Source organism: Chanos chanos, chromosome 8, assembly GCF_902362185.1.
Source record: "Chanos chanos chromosome 8, fChaCha1.1, whole genome shotgun sequence".
NCBI lineage: Eukaryota > Metazoa > Chordata > Actinopteri > Gonorynchiformes > Chanidae > Chanos > Chanos chanos.
This window is the reverse complement of record NC_044502.1, coordinates 19,448,185-19,471,165: the sequence shown is the minus strand read 5'-3', so window position 1 is coordinate 19,471,165 and position 22,981 is coordinate 19,448,185. Positions and strand designations below refer to the sequence as shown.

The window sequence follows — 22,981 nt, the reverse complement described above, 5'->3', positions numbered from 1 at the left end:
ATTTTGCAGTGTTTTTGTACTGTGATTTATCACTGTGATGGCTGGATGGTTGGTTGGCATTGTGATAAAACCTCGTGCAAAAGCCCAATACAGTGTTCTCACCTTACCTGGAGACTGGGCGTGGGCTTGAAGAAAATCTCTCAAAGGAAAACTATCAATTTTACATAATAGGCCTACATAATAACCTTCTTCAGGTGTTGTATAACCGGGCATTCATCAACTGGTCACAGGAACATGGAGCAAAATTTTTGAAAAATGGAAAAGAGAACATGTTTAAGGCATGATGAGGTTTTTGTACGTGCGCTGTCCAGGAACGTAGCACTGTGATTATTTTGACTACTGGGGTAAAGGAACTCGAGTCACCGTCACAACAGGTAAGATCTTCGTTTAACTGAGTTTTACATTAACCAACCGTAGAATTAGAACATTTTTAGAACAGTCTGAAATGTTGATGGAGTAAAGAGCCAAAAACAGAAACTCCGCGATCAAATCTGTAACGGGGATATGCTTAGATCTGCCGTTGAACTAGACTGTGTGTCGATTTTAGTTTTAGTATAATAAGTACATCTAATATATCTTAATATAAAGTAATGCTATTTAATCTTAATTAATGTTACCTGCTGTCACTTGATTTCGCATGCTCATGTAACGAACTAAAAAAATTAGATTCCTTTAATGAGGGAAAACAACAAAGCCCGGTCTATTCTTGAAGCGATTATCTGTAGTATGTTTTGTACTCTTGTTCAAACAAGACAACGGAGCAGTATGATGTGAACGAAAATGTTGCGGTATTAGATAATCTAGGAAGCACTAATAATAATAAGGAATGCACAAAAAGGTCTACATGTCTTATCCCCCCTCCCTCGTTCTTTGATTTTCTATTCTAAACAGCACTTAGTTCCAATTTGGTCTTTTACTGGGGTGAGTTATAGTCCAAGTATATTTATATGTATAAATCAACATGCCAGAGATCAAACTGCTTGATAAGTTCCGATATCTATATATTCACGAATTCCAAGGGATCAACGAATCCTTTTTAAAAACGTATCAAAATTAATTTGAGGCGTTGCGTTGGCTCTCACTTTAATAGTTTGATTCAGAGTTTAGTGCACATATATGAAAAGAAAAATTACAGTTGTCTGTTATTGGTTTTAAAATATGCTATTGCAGTTACTCTCTCGATTATACTGGAGAGTACAAAGAATCTAGATGTTCAGAAAACTAATACCAGGGCATAGATTAGAGGTAGAGGATACATTGATTTTCTTGCACTAGCGCTGGACGTGCTGTGTTAAAGATGTGCTCAAAACCGCGTACACAAGCTATTGTGATGACAGTAAATTCCGCTGAAATTAAAAATGATTGACTCCACGGAAATCAGCGGTTTAACCTCATCTCAAATGCTGTGAGACAGACACTTGCGTTGCCAGCACGGAGCAAGTTCCCGCCACACGTCCAGTTAAGATCTCCAGGTCTTAAGCGTTTTGTGGCTTTCTTACAGTCGTCACTTAGTCACTGCATATGCAAAGAAATCGTGTAATGTCTCTACTGAAGGACATACTTAACTGTCTGATGATGCCAGAACTACTACGGGTTATGTCTCACTGGCGGTCTCAGTGAACCATATGTGTCCTTGTCTTTCGCTGTCGTCACTGCAAAGTGTGCCGAGGTTACAGTGCCATATGTTTACACATAGTGATGAGAAGAATAGTGTATTAAATGTATTTCTGCAGCTCATGATTTGAAAAACAGTTGGCTTTGTATGACACTATGTTGGCGAGAGTAACAGAGCACTACTACATGTTGCACCTACACTCCCGGAGACGTTTAAATTTTTTTTGATGTTGTATATTTTCTGTCAGGATTTCATTTACGGATTTTTTTTCTGTTCTTTTACATCAAGCATCAAGTTCGGTTCCGAATTCTCTGTTGCCCGTGAGACAATGCAGCTCTGACTCCAATGAAATCTATCTTGGCTGCATCGCCACTGGTTCCATGTCCCTGGATGTCAAATGGAAAGAGGGCAGTGGAACAGACCTCATGGACTTCATTCAGTATCCTTCTGTATTACAAGATGGAAAGTATGTAAAGGTTAGCCACATTACTGTGAAAAAGACAGACTGGGACAACAGAAAGGAGTTTAAATGTCTGGAGGCATCAGGAACAAATTTGGAAAGAACCTTTCAGAAACGAGGTATGGATGAAAGTTAGATGCCACAATACCTGTTTGATTAAACATATTTAAATTGATATATGCATGTTAAATTTAAGGATGAGGAAAAAAAGGATTTAGTTTCATTTTTCAGCATATGTCTTGTTTGTCCAGAAAACAGGCAACCAACTATAAATCTAGTGAAAGCTGATTTGGGCAAATCAGTTATCTGTGTGGTTGAGGATTTCTATCCCAAGGACATATCTATTAACTGGAAAGAAGGTGACCAGAAAGTGAGTGGTCAGAACTTCCCAGCTACTCGCAATTCCTTTGGCCATTATTCCACCACTAGCCTGTTGAGAGTAAATGAAAGTGCATGGAGAGAGCAGGTGCCTTACACCTGTGAAGTGACACATGATGGACAATCAAAGAGTAGCATACGAAAATTTACAGGTAAAGTATTATGACAAGCATGCATACATTTATGCATTGTCATACTTATCATTCAAATGTAACACACACACACACACACACAACCACACAGAGGATATCTTACTGAAGTCTTATGTGACATTCCAGTTAAAATGATCTATTTTATGTTAAGATCCACCCTTATAGTTAAACCACCGCTTGTGAAAAAGCTTCCTGTGTCACTAACCTTACTCCTCTCTGTCTGTATACAAGTGTCATTGGTCACACAAAGAACAGTGTGGTCTCTTTATTCCTGTCTAAATCCCAGTCAAAGCTCCACTGCTCCTACTGCCATGTGAAAAGATTTCCCTCTGCAAACCTGACACAGATTAGACACTTGACCATAATATTTTTACTAATGTTCTGACATAATGTACCAAAGAGATTCGATCTAAATCAAAGAGCTTGTGTTGAAAATGCTGCATGTGTGAGTTGAGTATGATTCCATGGGATGCTTGTTGTCAGTACGCTTGACTCTGTCTAATGTTTTAATAGAATTGCTGTTATGGTTGTCTGTTGCCATTGCCATGTGTGTATGTCCACTTCAGTTGTCAGTGTTGGAATCTTGCTGTAATATAGCTCCCTCCCTCTCTCTCTTTTTGCATTACACATACACACACACACACACAGACTGCTCCATGCTTTGAAAATATTACTGTTGTATGGTCTTTTAAAACATCTACAATGAAATGATTTGTTTTCTTTTCAGATCCACCGACTCTGACAATTGAGCCACCACTTGTGAAAAAGCTGTTTGAAGAAAAGAAAGCAGAACTACAGTGTGTGGTAAATGGAGATAATGAGGATGATGTGAACAAAGCCAGAATGACATGGACTGTGCAAGGAAAACCACGAGCCAGTACAGGACCAGAAGGAAAAGCTGTACAAGGAGAAACTGGTTATATAAAGAGCAGCACTATCAGCCTCCCTCTAGAGGAGTGGATGAAGGGGGTTGAGGTGGAGTGCTCAACTGAGAAGGAAGGGAGAAAGATTTCAGACAAAACTAACTTCAAAAAAGGAGGTGAGTCTCGGTCTCTCTGGACCGGCTGTGGCTGCAGCTGCAGCTGTGGCTGTGTGAATTAATGGATATACAAAAAACAAGTTCAAATGTTCAAATGTCTGTGACAGCTGTATCAGTGATTTATTTGTTGTTCATTTGGCTTTGACTTCACAAGTTTTATTTGTGTAGTAAAAACAACTGGGCAGAGAGAGTCATAACGTGTCAGCTAAGGTCAATAGATCGGTTATTTATCTTTATCTATGCATGTATATGCTTGTGTGTGTGTGTGTGTGTGTGTGTGTGTGTGTGTGTGTGTGTATGCGTGCGTGTTTGTGTGTGCGTGCGTGTTTGTATGTGTGCTCGTGTGTACGTGTGTGCATGTTCATGTGCACGTGTGCCTGTCTGTGTGTGTGTGTGTGTGTGTGTGTGTGTGTGTGTGTTTAAGTGTTTAATGCTTTGAATTTCATTTCTTCAGATACCTGCAACCCAGAAGTAATGATTTATAAAGACAATGAAGACTCTGGTTCCCATGACAAAGTGTCTCTGGTCTGTGAGGTCAGAAGCTCTTCTGTCTGTGACGTCTATGTCATATGGAAGGTGGATAATACCTTTCAGGAGGGAATTGCCACTGCTTCCATCAGCAAAGAGAACAAGTTGACAGTCTTCAGTGTGCTGACAGTCTCCAGAGATCAGTACAGCAGGTCCAAGTTCAGCTGTGCTGTCCTACACTCCAATTCAACACCTGGCTTCATGCCGCTGGAAAAAAACATATACAAGAGTAAATATCCTACTGAACGTCCTACTTTATTAATGCAATTTTTGTACATCTCACACAGTCAAAGATGAACAAAAACATGTCCATTACAAAAATCCATTCATTACCAATTAAGAGACAACATCACCATGTTTACTGATTAAAAAGACATGGTCTTCCTCACCTGGGTTGTCTGAGATGCTTTTGTTTTGTTTCCTTCCTGCTGAGTCCTTTTCCAGTGTGTTCCTGTGTCACTAACCTTACTCCTCTCTGTCTGTATACAAGTGTCATTGGTCACACAAAGAACAGTGTGGTCTCTTTATTCCTGTCTAAATCCCAGTCAAAGCTCCACTGCTCCTACTGCCATGTGAAAAGATTTCCCTCTGCAAACCTGACACAGATTAGACACTTGACCATAATATTTTTACTAATGTTCTGACATAATGTACCAAAGAGATTCGATCTAAATCAAAGAGCTTGTGTTGAAAATGCTGCATGTGTGAGTTGAGTATGATTCCATGGGATGCTTGTTGTCAGTACGCTTGACTCTGTCTAATGTTTTAATAGAATTGCTGTTATGGTTGTCTGTTGCCATTGCCATGTGTGTATGTCCACTTCAGTTGTCAGTGTTGGAATCTTGCTGTAATATAGCTCCCTCCCTCTCTCTCTTTTTGCATTACACATACACACACACACACACAGACTGCTCCATGCTTTGAAAATATTACTGTTGTATGGTCTTTTAAAACATCTACAATGAAATGATTTGTTTTCTTTTCAGATCCACCGACTCTGACAATTGAGCCACCACTTGTGAAAAAGCTGTTTGAAGAAAAGAAAGCAGAACTACAGTGTGTGGTAAATGGAGATAATGAGGATGATGTGAACAAAGCCAGAATGACATGGACTGTGCAAGGAAAACCACGAGCCAGTACAGGACCAGAAGGGAAAGCTGTACAAGGAGAAACTGGTTATATAAAGAGCAGCACTATCAGCCTCCCTCTAGAGGAGTGGATGAAGGGGGTTGAGGTGGAGTGCTCAACTGAGAAGGAAGGGAGAAAGATTTCAGACAAAACTAACTTCAAAAAAGGAGGTGAGTCTCGGTCTCTCTGGACCGGCTGTGGCTGCAGCTGCAGCTGTGGCTGTGTGAATTAATGGATATACAAAAAACAAGTTCAAATGTTCAAATGTCTGTGACAGCTGTATCAGTGATTTATTTGTTGTTCATTTGGCTTTGACTTGACAAATTTATTTGTGCTGTAAAAAGGCTTGGACAAAGAGAGACATAATATCTCATCTAAAGGCAATGATTCCGTCATTTATCTCTATCTATGCGTGCATGTGTGTGTGTGTATGTGTGTGTGTGTGTGCTCGTGTGTGTGTGTTTCTATGTGCATGTTTGTGTCTGTGTGTACATGCACGTGTGTGGGTGTTTGATCCTTTGGATCTTATTTCCTCAGATAAATGCGACCCGGAAGTGATGATTTATAAACCAGATGAAGACTCTGGATCCCATGACAAAGTGTCTCTGGTCTGTGAGGTCAGAAGCTCTTCTGTCTGTGACGTCTATGTCATATGGAAGGTGGATAACAGCTTTCAGGAGGGAATTGCCACTGCTTCCATCAGCAAAGAGAACAAGTTGACGGTCTTCAGTGTGCTGACAGTCTCCAGAGACCAGTACAGCAGGTCCAAGTTCAGCTGTGCTGTCCTACACTCCAACTCAACACCTGGCTTCATACCACTAGAGAAAACCACATGCAAGAGTAAATATCCTACTGAACGTCCTACTATATTAATGCAATTTTTGTACATCTCACACAGTCAAAGATGAACAAAAACATGTCCAGTACAAAATCCGTTCATTACCAATTAAGAGACAACATCACCATGTTTACTGATTAAAAAGACATGGTCTTCCTCACCTGGGTTGTCTGAGATGCTTTTGTTTTGTTTCCTTCCTGCTGAGTCCTTTTCCAGTGTATTCCTGTGTCACTAACCTTACTCCTCTCTGTCTGTATACAAGTGTCATTAGTCACACACAGAACAGTGAAGTCTCTTTATTCCTGTCTAAGTCCCAGTCAAAGCTCTGCTTCTACTGCTGTCATTGATTAGGCTAATCATAAACATTGTGCTAGAACGTGAAAAGATTTCCCTCTGAAAACCTGACACAGATTAGAAACGTGACTGTAATATCTTTGATTAATGTTCTGACACACTGTACCAAAGAGCTTACATCTAAAATAAAGAGCGTGTGGTGAAAGTGCTGCATGTGTGAGTTGAGTATGATTCCAATGGCTGCTTGTTTGTCCGTGGGCTCGACTCCGTCTAATGTTTGATGGAATTGCAGCTCTGGTCACCTATTGCTGTTACCCTGTCTGTCTGTCCATTTCAGTTGTCTGTGTTGAAATGTTATTGCAATGAAGCTCTCTCTCTCTCTCTCTCTCATTTGTTGAAATAGACACACACACACAAACACAAACACAAACATACAAGCTGCTTTATATTTTGTACATATTACTGTTGTATAGTCTTACATAACATCCATAATGAAATGATCTTTTTTTTTTTGCAGATCCCTTCACCCTGACAGTGAAGCCACCACTTGTGAAAAAGCTGTTTGGAGAAAAGAAAGCAGAACTACAGTGTGTGGTAAATGGAGATAATGAGGATGATGTGAACAATGCCGATATGAAATGGACTGTGCAAGGAAAACCACGAGACAGTACAGGACCAGAAGGAAAAGCTGTACGAGGAGAAACTGGTTATATAAAGAGCAGCACTATCAGCCTCCCTATGGAGGAATGGATGGAGGGGGTTGAGGTGGAGTGCTCAACTGAGAAGGAAGGGAGAAAGATATCAGACAAAATTAACTTCAAAAAAGGAGGTGAGTCTCGGTCTCTCTGGACCGGCTGTGGCTGTGAGTTTGGCTGTATGAATTAATGGGTGTACAGAAAACAAGTTCAAATGTTTAAATATCTCTGACAGCTGTATCAGTTATTTATTTGTTGCTCATTTGTTTTGGAACTGGCAAGTTTTATTTGTGTAGTAAAAAGATGGATTTGTACAGAGAGAGGGGTCAATTATCAAGAGTCATCTATTGGCAATGGTTTAGATCTCTCTCTCTCTCTCTCTCTCTCTCTCTCTCTCTCTCTCTCTATCTATCTATCTATCGATCTATCTATCCACCCGCTTGTTTGTGTTTGTGTGTGTGTGTGTGTGTGTGTGTGTGTGTGTGTGTGTGTGTGTGTGTATTTGACGCTTCGAATGTTATTTCCTCAGACGAGTGCAGTCCGAGTTTGATGATTTATAAACCTGAAGAGGAAGGTTCTGATTCCCATGATAAAGTGTCTCTGGTGTGTGAGGTCAGAAGCTCCTCTGTCTGTGACGTCTATGTCATATGGAGGCTGGATAACACCTATCAAGAGGGAAACACCACTGCCTCCATCAGCAAAGAGAGCAAGCTGACGGTCTTAAGTGTGCTGACAGTCTCCAGAAAGCAGTATGACACATCCAAGTTCAGCTGTGCCATCCTACACTCCAACTCAACACCTGGCTCCATGCCACTGGAGAAAACTACATCCGAGAGTAAAAATCATCCTAAGTGTCCTAAGTGTCCTGAGTGTCCTGTTTCAATACTGTGTAAGAAGTAAAGTGTCCTTGTTAATGTCATTCTTGCATGTCTCACACAGTCCAAGGTGAACAGAACATGTCCAGGACAAAAGTTCATTTTTTAACGGTTAAGAGATCACATGACCATGTTTATTGATTAAAAATACATGGTCTTCCTCACCTGGGTTGTCTGAGATGCTTTTGTTTTGTTTCCTTCCTGCTGAGTCCTTTTCCAGTTTATTCCTGTGTCACTAACCTTACTCCTCTTTGTCTGTATACAAGTGTCATTAGTCACACACAGAACAATGTAGTCTCTTTATTCCTGTCTAAACCTGACACAGATTAGACACTTGACCATAATATTTTTACTAATGTTCTGACACACTGTACCAAAGAAATTAGATCTAAATCATAGAGCTTGTGTTGAAAAAGGCTACATGTGTGAGTTGAGTGTGATTCCATGGGATGCTTGTTGTCAGTAGCCTCTTTTCTGTCTAATGTTTAATAGATTTTGCTGTTCTGGTTGTCTGTTGCCGTTACCTTGTGTGTCTGTCCATTTCAATTGTCTGTGTTAAAATGTTATTTTAATAAAGCTTCCTTTATCTCTTGTTGCATCACATTAAAAAATAAATACATTTATTGAAGTACAATTGACAAAATACAGCACAGAATGTATTCTGCAGAGATAACTAAAACATTGCTTTTAGTACCTATATTTTGGAGAATTTCCTTGCACATCTCAGTCAACAACAGCCATAATTTTTTGAGGCAGCCCTCATTGTCCTCATTATATATTTCAAAATATCATCATATTTCAAGATCTTACTCTGTAAGATTGAAAGTGTCAACTACAATGTACATAACTTGAATCAAATATAGGCTACACATATCTAAAATGTTTGAGAAAATCTAATCTAATCTATTGTTTATATTTACAATATTTTGACTGCATATTTGTACATATCTGAGAAGCAAAAAGAGATCTAGATATGTAGCAGGGACCATTTACAAATATGTTCAAACAATCATGCACAAACAGTCAGCATAAATATGTTGTGATAAATAGCAGCTGTGTGCAGTGTTTTTTCATGTGGGTTGAAGTACATATGCATAATACTGAGCATGTAGACAGGTCATGTGTTTGTGACAGCTAAGTGTTTACATGTGTGTTTCTCTACTGTCTCCATGCCAACATGTGTTCACACTTTTCAACCCCTATCTGCCCTTTTTCACAAATCATTCCGATTTCATAGCTGTAAGATAAAGACATAAAGCCTGTGTGTGTGTGTGTGTGTGTGTGTGTGTGTGTGTGTGTGTGTGTGTGTGTGTGTGTGTTGTTAGGTGGTCCATCAGATCCTGTGCTAAGCGATCTGTTGAGCTGTGATGAAGATTTTAAGGAAGATGAGTTTAGCAGTCTCTGGTCTACAACCTCCACCTTCATCTTCCTCTTCCTCATCTCTGTTGTCTACAGTGCTTTTCTTCATATTTCCTTTTCAGCATCAAGAATACAGTGATCATGTAAGTAAACCAAAAGCCAATTACAGAAAGTTAATTTTACACATTATGTTAGGAGTTAATGATGATGATAAAAAGAATGTATCCCATTAGAATAATCCAATACCTCTTATAAAAATGTCTCAAATAATTTCCAAACCCAGTATCTGTTAATTATTCTGTTCTTTACTCTTTCTGAGTGAAGAGACTGTTCTGTTTCTCATTTTATAAAGTAATGTGGGTTTGGAGAATCATTTCACCTTCATTGTGTTCTGATCTGACACATTCAGAACATTCTGGAAAGGAAGCAATGTGCTACTTTTCATACATTCTCATAAACCATTTCAGTTCATCCTCAGATGAAACCATGAACAACTTGGACCAAAGGCAGATTGGACCATACATGTAATATAAATATGTTTGTTGTTTTGATTGTCTGCTGTGATCTTATTTTGACATTGTGTCACATTATCATCTCAAAATTTTATTCGAAAGTTTAATTCTTTGAGTCATCATACACAACCTCATCATGAGGATTGTGCTGTGTGAATTGTGGCAGTTTTCCTCTGTGTCAGTGCCTGCATAGCACATTTGCATGCATTTGTCATGTTTAACAGTAGATTACATTTACAACCGGTTATTTCTGATAAAAAAAAAAAAAAATAGAACACGTTAAATCAACACAGTATAAGATTCTTATTATTTTACATACTGTTGCTTTGGTAGAATTCTCTGGATATTTAGACACTTGAATAAATAAAGGACTGAACTGAGCAGCTACTGATTAATAACCAGTATCAATTAGTGATGGATTTCAGCTAAATCAAAAGAATGTAAGTGAGATTACATATGTACTCTGATGTGTATATGGTGAAAATAAATGTGGAGAACTAGACGATTGTTGACTGTTTTAATAATGAAAGAAAAAAACAAACACACAAGAAACACCAACCAACCAACCAACCAACCAACCAATCAACAAACAAACAACATCTACATCAATTCAGAATTTTACAATCATTTAACCACACTTCATTTTTAACTTTTCATATATTTTGGATATTGAGTGTTCCACTGCTTACATCTACAATTCAGCAATTATATTTTTTCCCAATAATTAGGCCAAATCCAATCACAAGTTTGCCAATTTCTAAATACATCTACAAAACAAAAAGTCATAACTTTAAAATAGAGCCATTATGTAACAGTTGGAGAAGAAGAGGGAAAAGAAGAAGAAGGAGAAGAAGAAGAGGAGGAAGAAGAAGGAGAAGAAGAAGGAGAATGGCTCTGTGACAGGATCAATGTGATGTCTTGTTCTATGTTATGTGTCCCATTTGTGTATATGTATGTCTCAACAATAAGAAAACAAACAAACAAACAAAAACCCTTTAAAATAAAAACCTACTTGATCCTGCCAGACTTTCTAAAACATGTTTGAAAGCATTTTACGAGATTATTGGCAGAACAGTACCACCTGAAAGGTTTCCTCTCAGTTCTTCCAAAAATAGCAGCATGTGAGAGTTCGATCTGTTTCTCTTTCTCTCTGTCTCTTCTTTCATATGTTCACACCTGCAAGGCAGGAACCGCAACTTCTCACTTCAGAAATAAACTTCCTCGAAAGTGAAGCCCTTTGACCGTTGATAAGCTATAAACAGAGCTGATAAGTGGTGAAGCTGCTCTCTGTTCCTCATTCAGTGCCATCTGTGTGGCCACACAGTTCATATTCATCCTCCTCTTCCGCTGTGTTGTGAGCTGGTACTTTTCTGATTGACCACTTCTGTCTGGTCTCATACAATACAATATTAGAAATAATATCCATTACTTTTGTTTCATGAGTATCAGTACTTTGATTGGTTGGGTGATGTTTTAATGAAAGTGGCTAAGGGTACAGGTATAGCATAGTGGTCTGTATTTGCATATCTGCGCCCTGTCACACATTTGCATGTTCTGTCTCAGTGCCTGCATAACTATTTGTGGAATCTGCCCTCAAGAAAACAACGACGTTTGTTTGCCAGGTGTTTGAACATGTATGTATGTGTGTGTGTGTGTGTGTGTGTGTTTGTGTGTGTGTGTGTGTGTGTGCATGTGCGTGTGCTTGTTGAAGCAGCAGGTCTGAAAAATCTATTGATACAGTGACTGATGGCAATAATCATGTTTTCACCACCAGGAGTGGACAATAACGAAGTACATTTACTTGAGTACTGTACTTAAGTACATTTTTCAAGTATATGTATTTTACTTGGGTGTTACTTTTTGGGAAACTTATGACTTTTACTGGACTACATTTGAAAAACAAATGTTGTACTTTTCACTCCACTACATTTCTATGAAGGTTCTCATTGCTCATTACTTTTGAAGTGTAGCTTGGAGGTCAGCGGATGAATTTTTTTTTCTAAAATGGGATAGGCCATATTGTGGTCATCACAGGAGAAAAAACAATCACAGTAAACTACTCCAATGCGGTCAGTTAAGTGCGTGCTGCACTTTTTTTTTTTTTTAACAGTTGAACTTTGAAGTTTTACTGATGGCTGCTACTATGGCAGATAAAGATGATAAAGATAAAGGTGCCCTCACCAGAGCACCCATGGCCATATCTTAAGTCAATGTTTGAGATTTTTGAAATCAACTGGTTTTCAACCTAACTGATTTCTGTACGCGTTTGCACGCTGTGTTTAAAAAGAACCTTTTTTCGTAGGTGGCTGTGATGTAGTGCTCAACGCTCACCTACAATCATATTCGCCGCAGTAGACATGAGTTACGACTTGACAATGGCAATTAATATGTTTGTGAATTAATATGTTTGTGAATGTGTGACGAATCTGGTGATAGAGGCAGACCACGATTGCTAATGCTAACACAGCGTATGAACACATACGGAGACCAGTTAGTTTGGAAACCATTTGGGACATAGCATCGGGTCCTGTGTGAATCCACTGCTGACACATACTAAGAGTTAGCTGACGAAAATGCAGAGTAGCGTTACTGACAAAAGTTCTTTCAGATATACATGTTTTAATCTTGTCAGATAAACACAGTACTATTGGTAAGGTCACACAAAGGCAGTGGATTCACATAGGACCTGGCCCCAATAAGACGAGGGGGGATGGGGAAACAAGCAGTGAAAAGGGTCATCCAGCTGTTTCACATTTCAGGCAATGCTATGTAGTAGAAGTAAAATTAACCTAACCTACAACATTATGATGTCTTTATCCTTTTAAGGCCAATCTGAGTTAACCTAGTGTCTATTTAACTGAAACTATACGCTGTCTTTTATAGAGGAAGCATTCAATTCAACTGTGTTCCTATAGGCTTTGTTACATATTCCACAAGCTTTTTATTCTACAAGTTCTACAAGCAAGTCAGTGCATTCAGTAGGTTGTTTCAGTCATCAGGCTCTGTAAATGCATTATGGCAACAATACAATAATGTGTTGACATTAAAAAGATAATGTACTTATGAATACTTAAGTATTTTTAAAAGCAAGTACCCCTGTACTTTATCTCAAGTAAAAATTGAACAACTTTTACTTGTATTGGAGTAATATTTGATCAGGAGTATCTATACTTTGACTCAAGTAATGGGGTTGTGTACTTTGTCTGTTCATTACACTGAGGGAATGATCTTGTGGGACTTTGCTGTCAAAGAGTTATACAGTTGATATATCATGTTAAGAATTCTCTGTCTGAAATAGAAGAAATCTTATATTTGTGGGACGTGGATTATGTGTGTGGTTTGGGTCAAAGAGCAGGGCCCTTTCATAAATCATTCCTGGGCCCTCTCACCCTTGGCATTTGGCATTCAATAAATGCATAGTCCAGTGGAAAACATCAATTTTTTTTAATATGGCTATAATGTCTAGAATGAAACGCCAAAACATCAGGTGTTTTAGTTTATGTATAATAACTCCTCAAGTCACCCCTTGAAAGTATCAAGTTCTTTTCCTTTGTGGGTAGCACAACTGGTAATTACTCAAAATGAAAATGTTTAGTGAATTTAAAGTGTAGAAAATCTGCACAAACAAAGTTCCAAGTCTGCTGCATAAGATCTCAAATGTTGCACTGTGCCAATGTTATTTTTTCACACAACCTTGTTCACCCTCATGGCCTAACTGAAAGCTCTCTTGGTTGCTGGTGTGAGACTGTGGGTGTAACTTACTGGCATATGTTAGACCTACAGTCTGACAGTGTGGCTGACAAAAACAGGCTGGTAGTCAGTTGTCATGACAGTTGAGTTTACTACATCAGGATTCGCCAATCTGAAGTTCATAAGTACAAGGCTGATAGCAAGAAAAATAATAGTCTTCATATCATGTCCCTAAGTCATGAAGGGGGAGGAAAAGAAAGCTTCTGTAGATTCTCTGTCTCAGTTATTGACTTGAAATACGTTGTGTCAAGTACAACACTGAAAGTTTTCATCAAGTTCTGAATGTAGGTTTCCCATATTACAGATTTAATGACGAGGAGTTGACTTTATAACTGGGATGCTTTCTTGGAAAGAAAGTGTTTGTACTACAGTGATGCTGTGTAGAGCAGTCAGTGAGGATCCCGTCTTTATTTCAAAATTCTCTATGAAATGGACAGTGAAGTACATGATGAGGATTAGACATGACTCCTTCTGATGTCCATGTCAAATGTTAATGGTTATAAAACATGCTCTGCCACACAACTTCTTTGTGCCTTAGAAGTACGGAAATTATTTTCAGTTATGGTTCTGAGATCTCAAACTACATCATTTAATTTAATTATTAATCTTACTGAGACTTAACTCTTAACTCTACCTTAACTCTGAAGGAAATGGGCCAAAGATTTCATCAGCCTAGTGCAGAATATATCCAGTACACAAATGTATCAACTCACAAGGTCTCTGTCTCAATATCCATTTAGTAATCCCACAATGAAACACTGTGTTCTCAACTTTACCATGTCAGGTCATGGCTGTGTTTCCTTTGAGGCAATGCTAAACCACCAGAACCTTCAGGAAACCATGAGGAAACAGCCAAGTGGACGCCTCAGTATTTTATCAACACTCAGTTATGCAAAGGTTTGGTTTGTGCCCCTCTGCTGCTTTTCAATGCATAAACTTTTTAATCATAATCTTGGGAGAGGGACATTCCAGACATTACCTGATAAAGTTAATACCTGATAAAATTAATGCAAAGGCCTGAGAATGTCTTTAATATCATGACTTTCTGGTGGACCCAGGAGCTTGTTTGAATTGACGTGTGGACATCATTTTGGAATAAGCTGTACCAGCTGTTAACTCATCATTGTTATGCAGTTTGTGTTCAGGAGATCAAGTTTATTCAGGAGTTTTCTTCCAAGTAATTGGAAGAAATTTAGTGGAATGTGTGTGTGTGTGTGTGTGTGTGTGTTTTACCATTTCACCATATAACTACACTTTGAGCAAAACTCTATTGTTCTTTCTTCAGTTCGAAAAAGAACCAAATAATATTACTGATTTTGTTTTTGCTTTGATTTTGCATTGCAATTTGTTGTTTGCAATGTCAGTAACTTTAACTGTCACTGTCACTTCTCAGCCTCTAGAGGGCAGATTATGTGAAGCAATCTACCCTCTCACACTCACATACTAGATCTGTTCATCCATGTAAACTATTCTACCCTTTATAATAACACACAGGATCTGTTCATCCATGTGAACCATTCCACCTTTTAAAATCACATACTTGATCTGTTCCTGCATGGCATTGCTTATGGTGTTGCTTATAAGCAAGGTCACAGTGCATGTCAAAGTATTTGGTACACAAACAGTTAACAGATCTTGTTCTCCACTACGAGTCCTGCCTCCCTAACCCAGTGTCGTTAAGAGGATTGGCTATGCCTTTTCTTGCTAACGTGTGAGAGAAAGAAGCGCCAAAGGTCTGTTAACTAGATCTGAAGCTTCTCTTACGTTAACAAAAAACAGTGAAGCCGCATATTTCTTTATTTAACATCAAGTCATGGTGGTAAATTTCTGGATATAATTACTGGGTAAAGTTATTATACCTTTTACCATTATACCTTATGCTTTTATGGGTCACATCTGTACTCCACTCATATTACCTCTCTCTCTCTCTCTCTCTCTCTCTCTCTCTCTCACTTTCCCTTTTTTTCCCTCCACAGCTGTTATGATTGTGGGTGCAGAGGGTGGACTATGCAAAAGTCTCATATCAGTCCTTTATAAGGACATGTTTGGAGCTTAAAGCAGCTGGAGACTGGTATACTGTACATTATTCACATTATTCTTTGTAATAAAACAAACTCAACAATGGCACTTAATGTATGGTGACTTTTCATACTGTCCTTCGTAAAGAATATGGTGGTTCTTGGTTACAGGTGGTGGATGTCAGACACTGACTGAATCAGGATCAGTTGTCATTAAACCTGGAGACTCTCATAAACTGACCTGCACTTACTCTGGGATTAGTGATAGTGATGCTCATATATCTTGGGTGAGACAGGCTCCAGGTAAAAGATTGGAATGGCTTTCATTTATCAGCGCTCCTAGTGGCTCTAGCAAATACTACTCACAAGCTGTTTCATGATTCACCATCTCCAGAGACAACAGCAAACACCAGGTGTATTTACACATGACCAGCCTGAAATCTGAAGACATATATTACCGTACATGAACACCACAATGGAATTAGAGACCAAAGCATGGCACAGGAGCTGGAAGTGAAAATTTTGATTTTTTTTTTCTCTTCTGACCCCATCATCCTTAATGGGTTTTCTTTTTCCTTATTTTTGAGCACTGACTGATTGATCAATTCATTTCTTCCTTTCTTCCTTTCTTTCTTTCTTTCTTTTTTGAAATGTGTACATTTGTCCCCTTTCAAGTATTCTACAGGTAAACTGGGTTTGAAAGCCAAAACGAATTCTTTTTTTCAAGGTCAAAGCATAATTGGATAACAAGTTAAATTCCCAAAAGCCAGTCCAATTTGCAAAGGTAGTTTTGTGAGGACTGTTCTAAACAAATGCTGTATAAAATGTTACCATGGGCTGGCTTATATCTATTTATTTATTTTTTCTTAATAATGAACTGGCCCATGTCGGCTCACAGGTGCACCAGCACGTTAAGAATTCCCAGAGTGCACCTGATGGCCAATCCATGCCTGGATGGATCTCTTCATGGAGGCATTGGGGTAATACTCCAGGTCACAAAGCCAGAATTAACCAGGAATGGGCTCAGGGAACATGACAGCTTTCTACAGTCATTTCAACAGACTGTTCATAAATGAGATGACATCTCAGAACAACATGAGGGAACTGCACTGCTCAAATAGTCACAACAGCTGTTTTTCCTGCTTTGTTTTTCTTCCTTTATTTCAAATACATGTCAGATTTATGAAGCTGCTGCATTGCTGTTACCACATCATTGTATTGACTGTATCTGTCTCCATTAGCTAGCTTAATCTCCACCTTTAGTCAATGGGAGCAGTGAATCTCCTTTCAGTAAAGAAAGGAGAGTCATATGCTACACAGGAATGGTTAAATTCAGTCAAAACATCCGCGGGATAAGAGAAAACTAACTATTCGGCATAGAAAAACTTCATGACCCAATTTAAAATAAGAGAGTCTACAAGGTCCACCATTCCTGAGACAAATGTTCCATATCAGGTTGTTACCATGCCACAAAATTGCTAAAGAAATAAGTGTGCAAAAGAGATTTAAATGAACCATATTTAGTTAGGATTATGGGTTAAAGTATTTTTAATGTGTATGAACAAATTAATCAGTTTTTACTCTTATTTTATCTTTGGACTCATGCTTATTTATTTATTCATTCATTCATTTATTACTTGTTTGGTTTCTTTGCTGCATTCTTTCCTGCATACAAACATAACACAAATATTAACCTTCTTAAAGAAACATTTACAAATGTCCTCTGATTCCTAACTCTAAACAAATTACATATAGGGTACATTACATATAAGGCACAAATATTACATATAGGCTAACTGATAGGAAGTTACAGCGAGGAAGGGGGGCAGGCTTCTGTATCCAGTCCCACCCAGACCACTGACTGTTATTAGCATTTGAAAGGCCAAGCCATCAGCTAACTACTGTAGTCGCATGGATGTCTGAGAACCTCCGTCTAACAGCTGTATTCGGACATTTGCAGGAGTTTTCAGGTCTGCACAACAAAGTTCGGCGGGCATCAGAATACCTTGAGCAAACAGCAGGTTAGGCGGCAGTTTACTTTGTCCGGATATTTCAAGATGCACCACTTTTAACACAGTGTGTACCACACTACACCACACTATACCGCATAAACGCCTACCACACTAGACCACACTGTACCACACTGTACCTCACTACACCGCACTGTACCTCACTACACCACACTGTACCACACTATACGACAATACACCAAACTAGACCATACTATACCACACTACACCACGCTGAGCCACACTGTACCACATTGAACTATACTGGACCACTCTGTACCACACTGTACCACACTGGACCACACTGGACCTCACGACACCACACTGTGCCATACTGTACCAAACTGTACCACACTACACCACACTATACGACAATACACTAAACTAGACCACACTGTACCACACTACAGCACACTACACCACGCTGAGCCACACTGTACCACACTACACCACACTGTACCACACAACACCACACTGTACCACACTACACCACACTGTACCACACTATACGACAATACACCAAACTAGACAACACTGTACCACACTACAGCACACTACACCACGCTGAGCCACACTGTACCACACGACACCACACTGTACCACATTATACAACACTACACCACGCTGTACCACATTATATAACACTACGCCACACTGTACCACACTACACCACACTACGCCACACTGTACCACATTGAACTATACTGGACCACTCTGTACCACACTATACCACACTGTACCACAATGTGGAACAAGCCAGAAACATCCGGCAACAAATTTTGAAGCATAAAAAGCATTCAGGAAACAGAATGAACACTGCACATCCAGTGTAAATAGTTCTGAATATGCTCAGGATGGTTTCTATGTGTCATGCTTTACTTTAATGAACAATTACAGGACATTAATCAGTTTTGCTGTGGAACAAATGCTGCCTCTAGTCAATGACAGGACATTTAAAAATGTAAAAATGTTAAAAATGGAGACAGGACAGCAACCAATTTTTCTAGCGCTGGTTTAACAGCATTGGGGCGCCAATATGTGTGATAAAGTGTGGCACAGTGTGGTGTAGTGTGGTACAGTGTGCAGCAGTGTTGTGTAGTTTGGTGTAGTGTGGTACAGTGTGGTATAGTGTGGTGTAGTGTGGTACAGTATGGTGTAGTGTGGTACAGTTTGGTACAGTATGGTGTAGTGCGGTACAATGTGGTGTAGTGTGGTATCGTGTGGCACAGTGTGGTGTAGTGTGGTACAGTATGGTGTAGTGTGGTACAGTTTGGTACAGTATGGTGTAGTGCGGTACAATGTGGTGTAGTGTGGTATCGTGTGGCACAGTGTGGTGTAGTGTGTAGTGTGGTACAGTATGGTGTAGTGTGGTGTACTGTGGTATAGTGTGGTACAGTTTGGTACAGTGTGGTACAATGTGGTGTAGTTTGGTACAGTGTGGTATAGTGTGGCACAGTTTGGTGTAGTGTGGTTCAGTGTGGTACAATGTGGTATAGTATGGTGTAGTGTGGTATAGTGTGTCACAGTGTGGTACAGTGTGGTGTAGAGTGGTACAGTGTGACACTGTGGTACAGTATGGTCTAGTGTGGTACAGTGTGGTCTAGTGAGGCGTAGTGCGGTACAGTGTGGTATAGTGCGGTACAGTGTTGTATAGTGTGGTACAGTGTGGAACAGTGTAGTCCAGTGTGGTATAGTGTGGTGTAATGTGGTGCAGTGTGGTACAGTATGGTCTAACGTGGTGTAGTGTGGTACAATGGGGTATAGTGTGCTAGGCGTTTATGTGGTATAGTGCAGTATAGTGTGGTACAGTGTGCAGCAGTGTTGTGTAGTTTGGTGTAGTCTGGTACAGTGTGGTACAGTATGGTGTAGTGGGGTACAGTATGGTGTAGTGGGGTACAGTGTGGTGTACTGTGGTACAGTGTGGTCTAGTGTGGTGTAGTGTGGTACAGTGTGGTGTAGTGTGGTGTAGTGTACTAGGCGTTTATGTGGTATAGTGCAGTATAGTGTGGGATAGTGTGGTACAGTGTGGGATAGTGTGGTATTATGTGGCAATTAGTAGGACCCCTGAAGACAGGTGTGTATTACTGTGCCAGAGAGTCACAGTGAGAGAAGTGACTAAGTGCTGTACAAAAACCATTAGTATAAGTGTAAAAAATTATCAAGAGAAAAGAATAAACAATATATGGCACTGGAAAAGTATTGCATGACTGTCATGTTGAAAACAGAATTATTTAGGAACAACTTTTCTAAAAAAAGCATTTAAAGTAAATACTGCCCAGTTCATTAAGTGAAAACTCAGGAATGTATCACCTAATGTTCTTTGTTTCACATCAAGTCTCAAGATAATTTACTTTTTTTAGCAGGTGTCTAACAAAAAAATATATCGAGATTTACAAATGGTTACAACCAATTTCTTTTAAACAGCAGAAAAAGACTTTTCATCTTTACTGTTGCTGCTGGTAGCTGCTTCATGTCTCAACAGACATGAGACAGTCACTACTGAATTATCAGATTAAAACAGCAGAGTCACTGTGTTTATCATTTCAGTTTAGCATCACATTTTTCAACTGTGAGAGATCAGATACAGGCAGCAAATGTACTCATACACACATGCACAGACACACACACACACACACATTAAAATGTCAATATTCATATCATGTTCACATTAAAGCATTTTATTCTATTTTTTTTTTTTATGAGAATCAAACAGGTAACACTTTAAACAATGAATAAGCAAATAAATGCAAATGATAAATGTTAATCAGCTGAGCTCATATTAGTCTTTTCCCATACTGTACTTAGAAACTAAAAATGTTAAATGTTAAAACTAATCCAAATGTAACATTTCTGTCATGGAGTGACTAATATTCAGTGAACACAGCAAATACATTTTTTTCCATAAGCAATCACTGTCTTTATTTTCATCCTGACAGTCTGACAGCCTGACACAAATTTTGTCCAGAACATGGAGACACACTCAGGCCTCATTAACATACAGTCTCTCTCAGATAGTTATAGTGCAGACAGGTTTTTACACTGCTGTAGTTTGACATTTCTCAGTAAAAATATGCTCTGCGATATGGAGTGTTCCTGGTTTTCATTTCAAATGAGAAATATATTTTTATGAAGAATTTCTCAGACATAAAATCTCAGATGACTTGACATTAATCCTCTCTTTTTTTCCAGGTGTTTATGGATAGTACCTGACTTCATCTCAGTCTGTGGTGAAGAATCCTGGACAGTCTGTCACTCTGTCCTGTACTGTCTCTGGATTCTCTATGAGCAGCTATTACATGCACTGGATCCGTCAGAAACCAGAGAAAGAACTGGAGTGGATTGGACGCATTGATGGTGGCACAGGCATAATATTTTCCCAGTCTCTCCAGGGCCAGTTCTCCATCACCAAAGACACCAGCAAAAACATTCTGCATTTAGGGGTGAAAAGCCTGAAAGCTGAAGACACAGTTGTTTATCACTGTGCCAGAGAATCACAGTCACACAAAGAGCTGCAGTGCTGATCAAAAACTACACAGGCATGTCTCAGTGAAGAACACTGACATGGGATGGAACAGAAGATGTGAAAATCTTATGAACAGAACAAACAGAAATAAGACAATAATAAAACAAAAATGTATTGGGTTTGCTGTGATCCCTCTCTGACCCAAGTGCTGTGTAAGTAATTGATTTCTAGCTATGACTAATTTTGGGGGATCTGTCTGCAGTTGGTATCATGGTATGTAAAGCTCTATATGGACACCAGAACAGACAGGAGAGAGAGAGACTGGATTTTTGAGTATGTATGGAAGTGAATGCTTGGAACTGATAATGGTTCATAATATCAGATCATATCACTGCTGATGTCTCTTCAGGTCAGTCCTCTTCATGTATCAGTTTGTTATGCTTCACCTGTTGGATATGTTCTGCTGTGCTTACAAAAAATGAATTTAAAACCTGGGCCACTGTATTCTGTGGTCGCCTGTCAAACCTGTAAATAGATGTTTATCCCTCCCTGTCTAGGGAGGAGAGAGGGACAGAAGAGAAACTGTCTTCTCATTGTGTTGTGAGACTCCTAGACTTCACTGTTTGTTATGACTTAATACCTAATGGAATAATCTAACTCCTTGTAACCCTCTTCTTCCCTGGCGCCAGAAGGTACTCAAGTCAAACTCCTATTGATATAATAAAACAGAATCCTGGGTTCCCTACCGAGAATGGTGAGCTGGCTGGATCTATTTACCATTAAAATTTGGGACTGGCAGGTCTAGGGTTAGAAAAAGTGAGGATTGCAAATACTTATGGGCGACAACAAAAAGAAAAACCTAAGCAAGATGAGAATAAACTAAATAGCGTGGTGCCTCCACTGAAGAAATACGATACCAGTGCTACCTGGCAGAAAAGCTGTAGATCCTCAGATATATTTAACATGAAAGCAATAAGTAAAATGAATGATCCCTAATATCAGTATTTCAGTTAAACAACAGTGATGAAATGACACATTGATAAAATTTAACAAATTGGTGACATTTCTTTTACCCTTTTTAACTTCCCATGAAATAAAAAAAAATGAGTGTGGATATGTTCTTGCGTGCATGTATGTGTGTGTGAATGCGAGTGCGTCTGCGAATATGTATGTGGGTCTAATATGACATAAAACGTTAAATAATAAATATTCTTTCAAATCAGTTTTGTCACCATACCCACTTACGTGGAAACCTGACAAATAATAAATCTTGGCAGCAGAAAACAATTGCAATACGAATACTCTCCCCGCACTCGCTATACTAGGCAACTAACTTCACAAAATGGCGGCGAAGCAATACAACTGTAACACAGCGGTTTTACAATGGATACTGATCACAAAACAAAATACAATGAACACACAAGTAAAATTTAGAGTCTTACTACACCCTTGCAAGCTTGCAAAATAAACGTTGGGGCCCGTTGTGTTGATGCACATTGAGACAAACTCACAGTTCGTGAAACTCCGAATGGTGAATGAGATCCGACATAGACGGCATCAAAGTTCACTCACTTGGTTTTGCAGTCGCGCTTACCCCACGGGACGAAAAACAGTCTGGCCTCACGGATTAAACACTGTAGGCTCCTCTCGAGCAGCAGTTCCTCAGCAGGTCAGCTACAATGTGGCTTCACAGGCTGGCAAAGTCCGCTTTCACTCGATCTAGTCCCCGGTTTTTCCGACAGCAAACTTCGTATCACCAACTCCAACTTCTCTCTGCAGCAGTAGCTTCTAGATCCTCGCTTAATGTCTCACAGTTTCTGATTGGCTCAACACACATCACAACTTTAAACTTGTACAGGATTGGTTAC

At 39.2% G+C, this 22,981-nt stretch overlaps 1 protein-coding gene across 1 annotated transcript in view; it reads left to right on the top strand.

The window, feature by feature from the left end:
- The first annotated feature begins 16,525 nt into the window (after nt 1-16,525).
- LOC115819407 (uncharacterized) overlaps nt 16,526-22,981 on the top strand; it is a 144,062-nt gene continuing 137,606 nt past the window's right edge. The window contains exons 1-2 of the mRNA XM_030782959.1: nt 16,526-16,621; nt 20,854-21,146. Of these exons, the coding sequence (XP_030638819.1) occupies nt 16,526-16,621; nt 20,854-21,146 (389 nt within the window). The remainder of the gene's footprint in view (nt 16,622-20,853; nt 21,147-22,981) is intronic.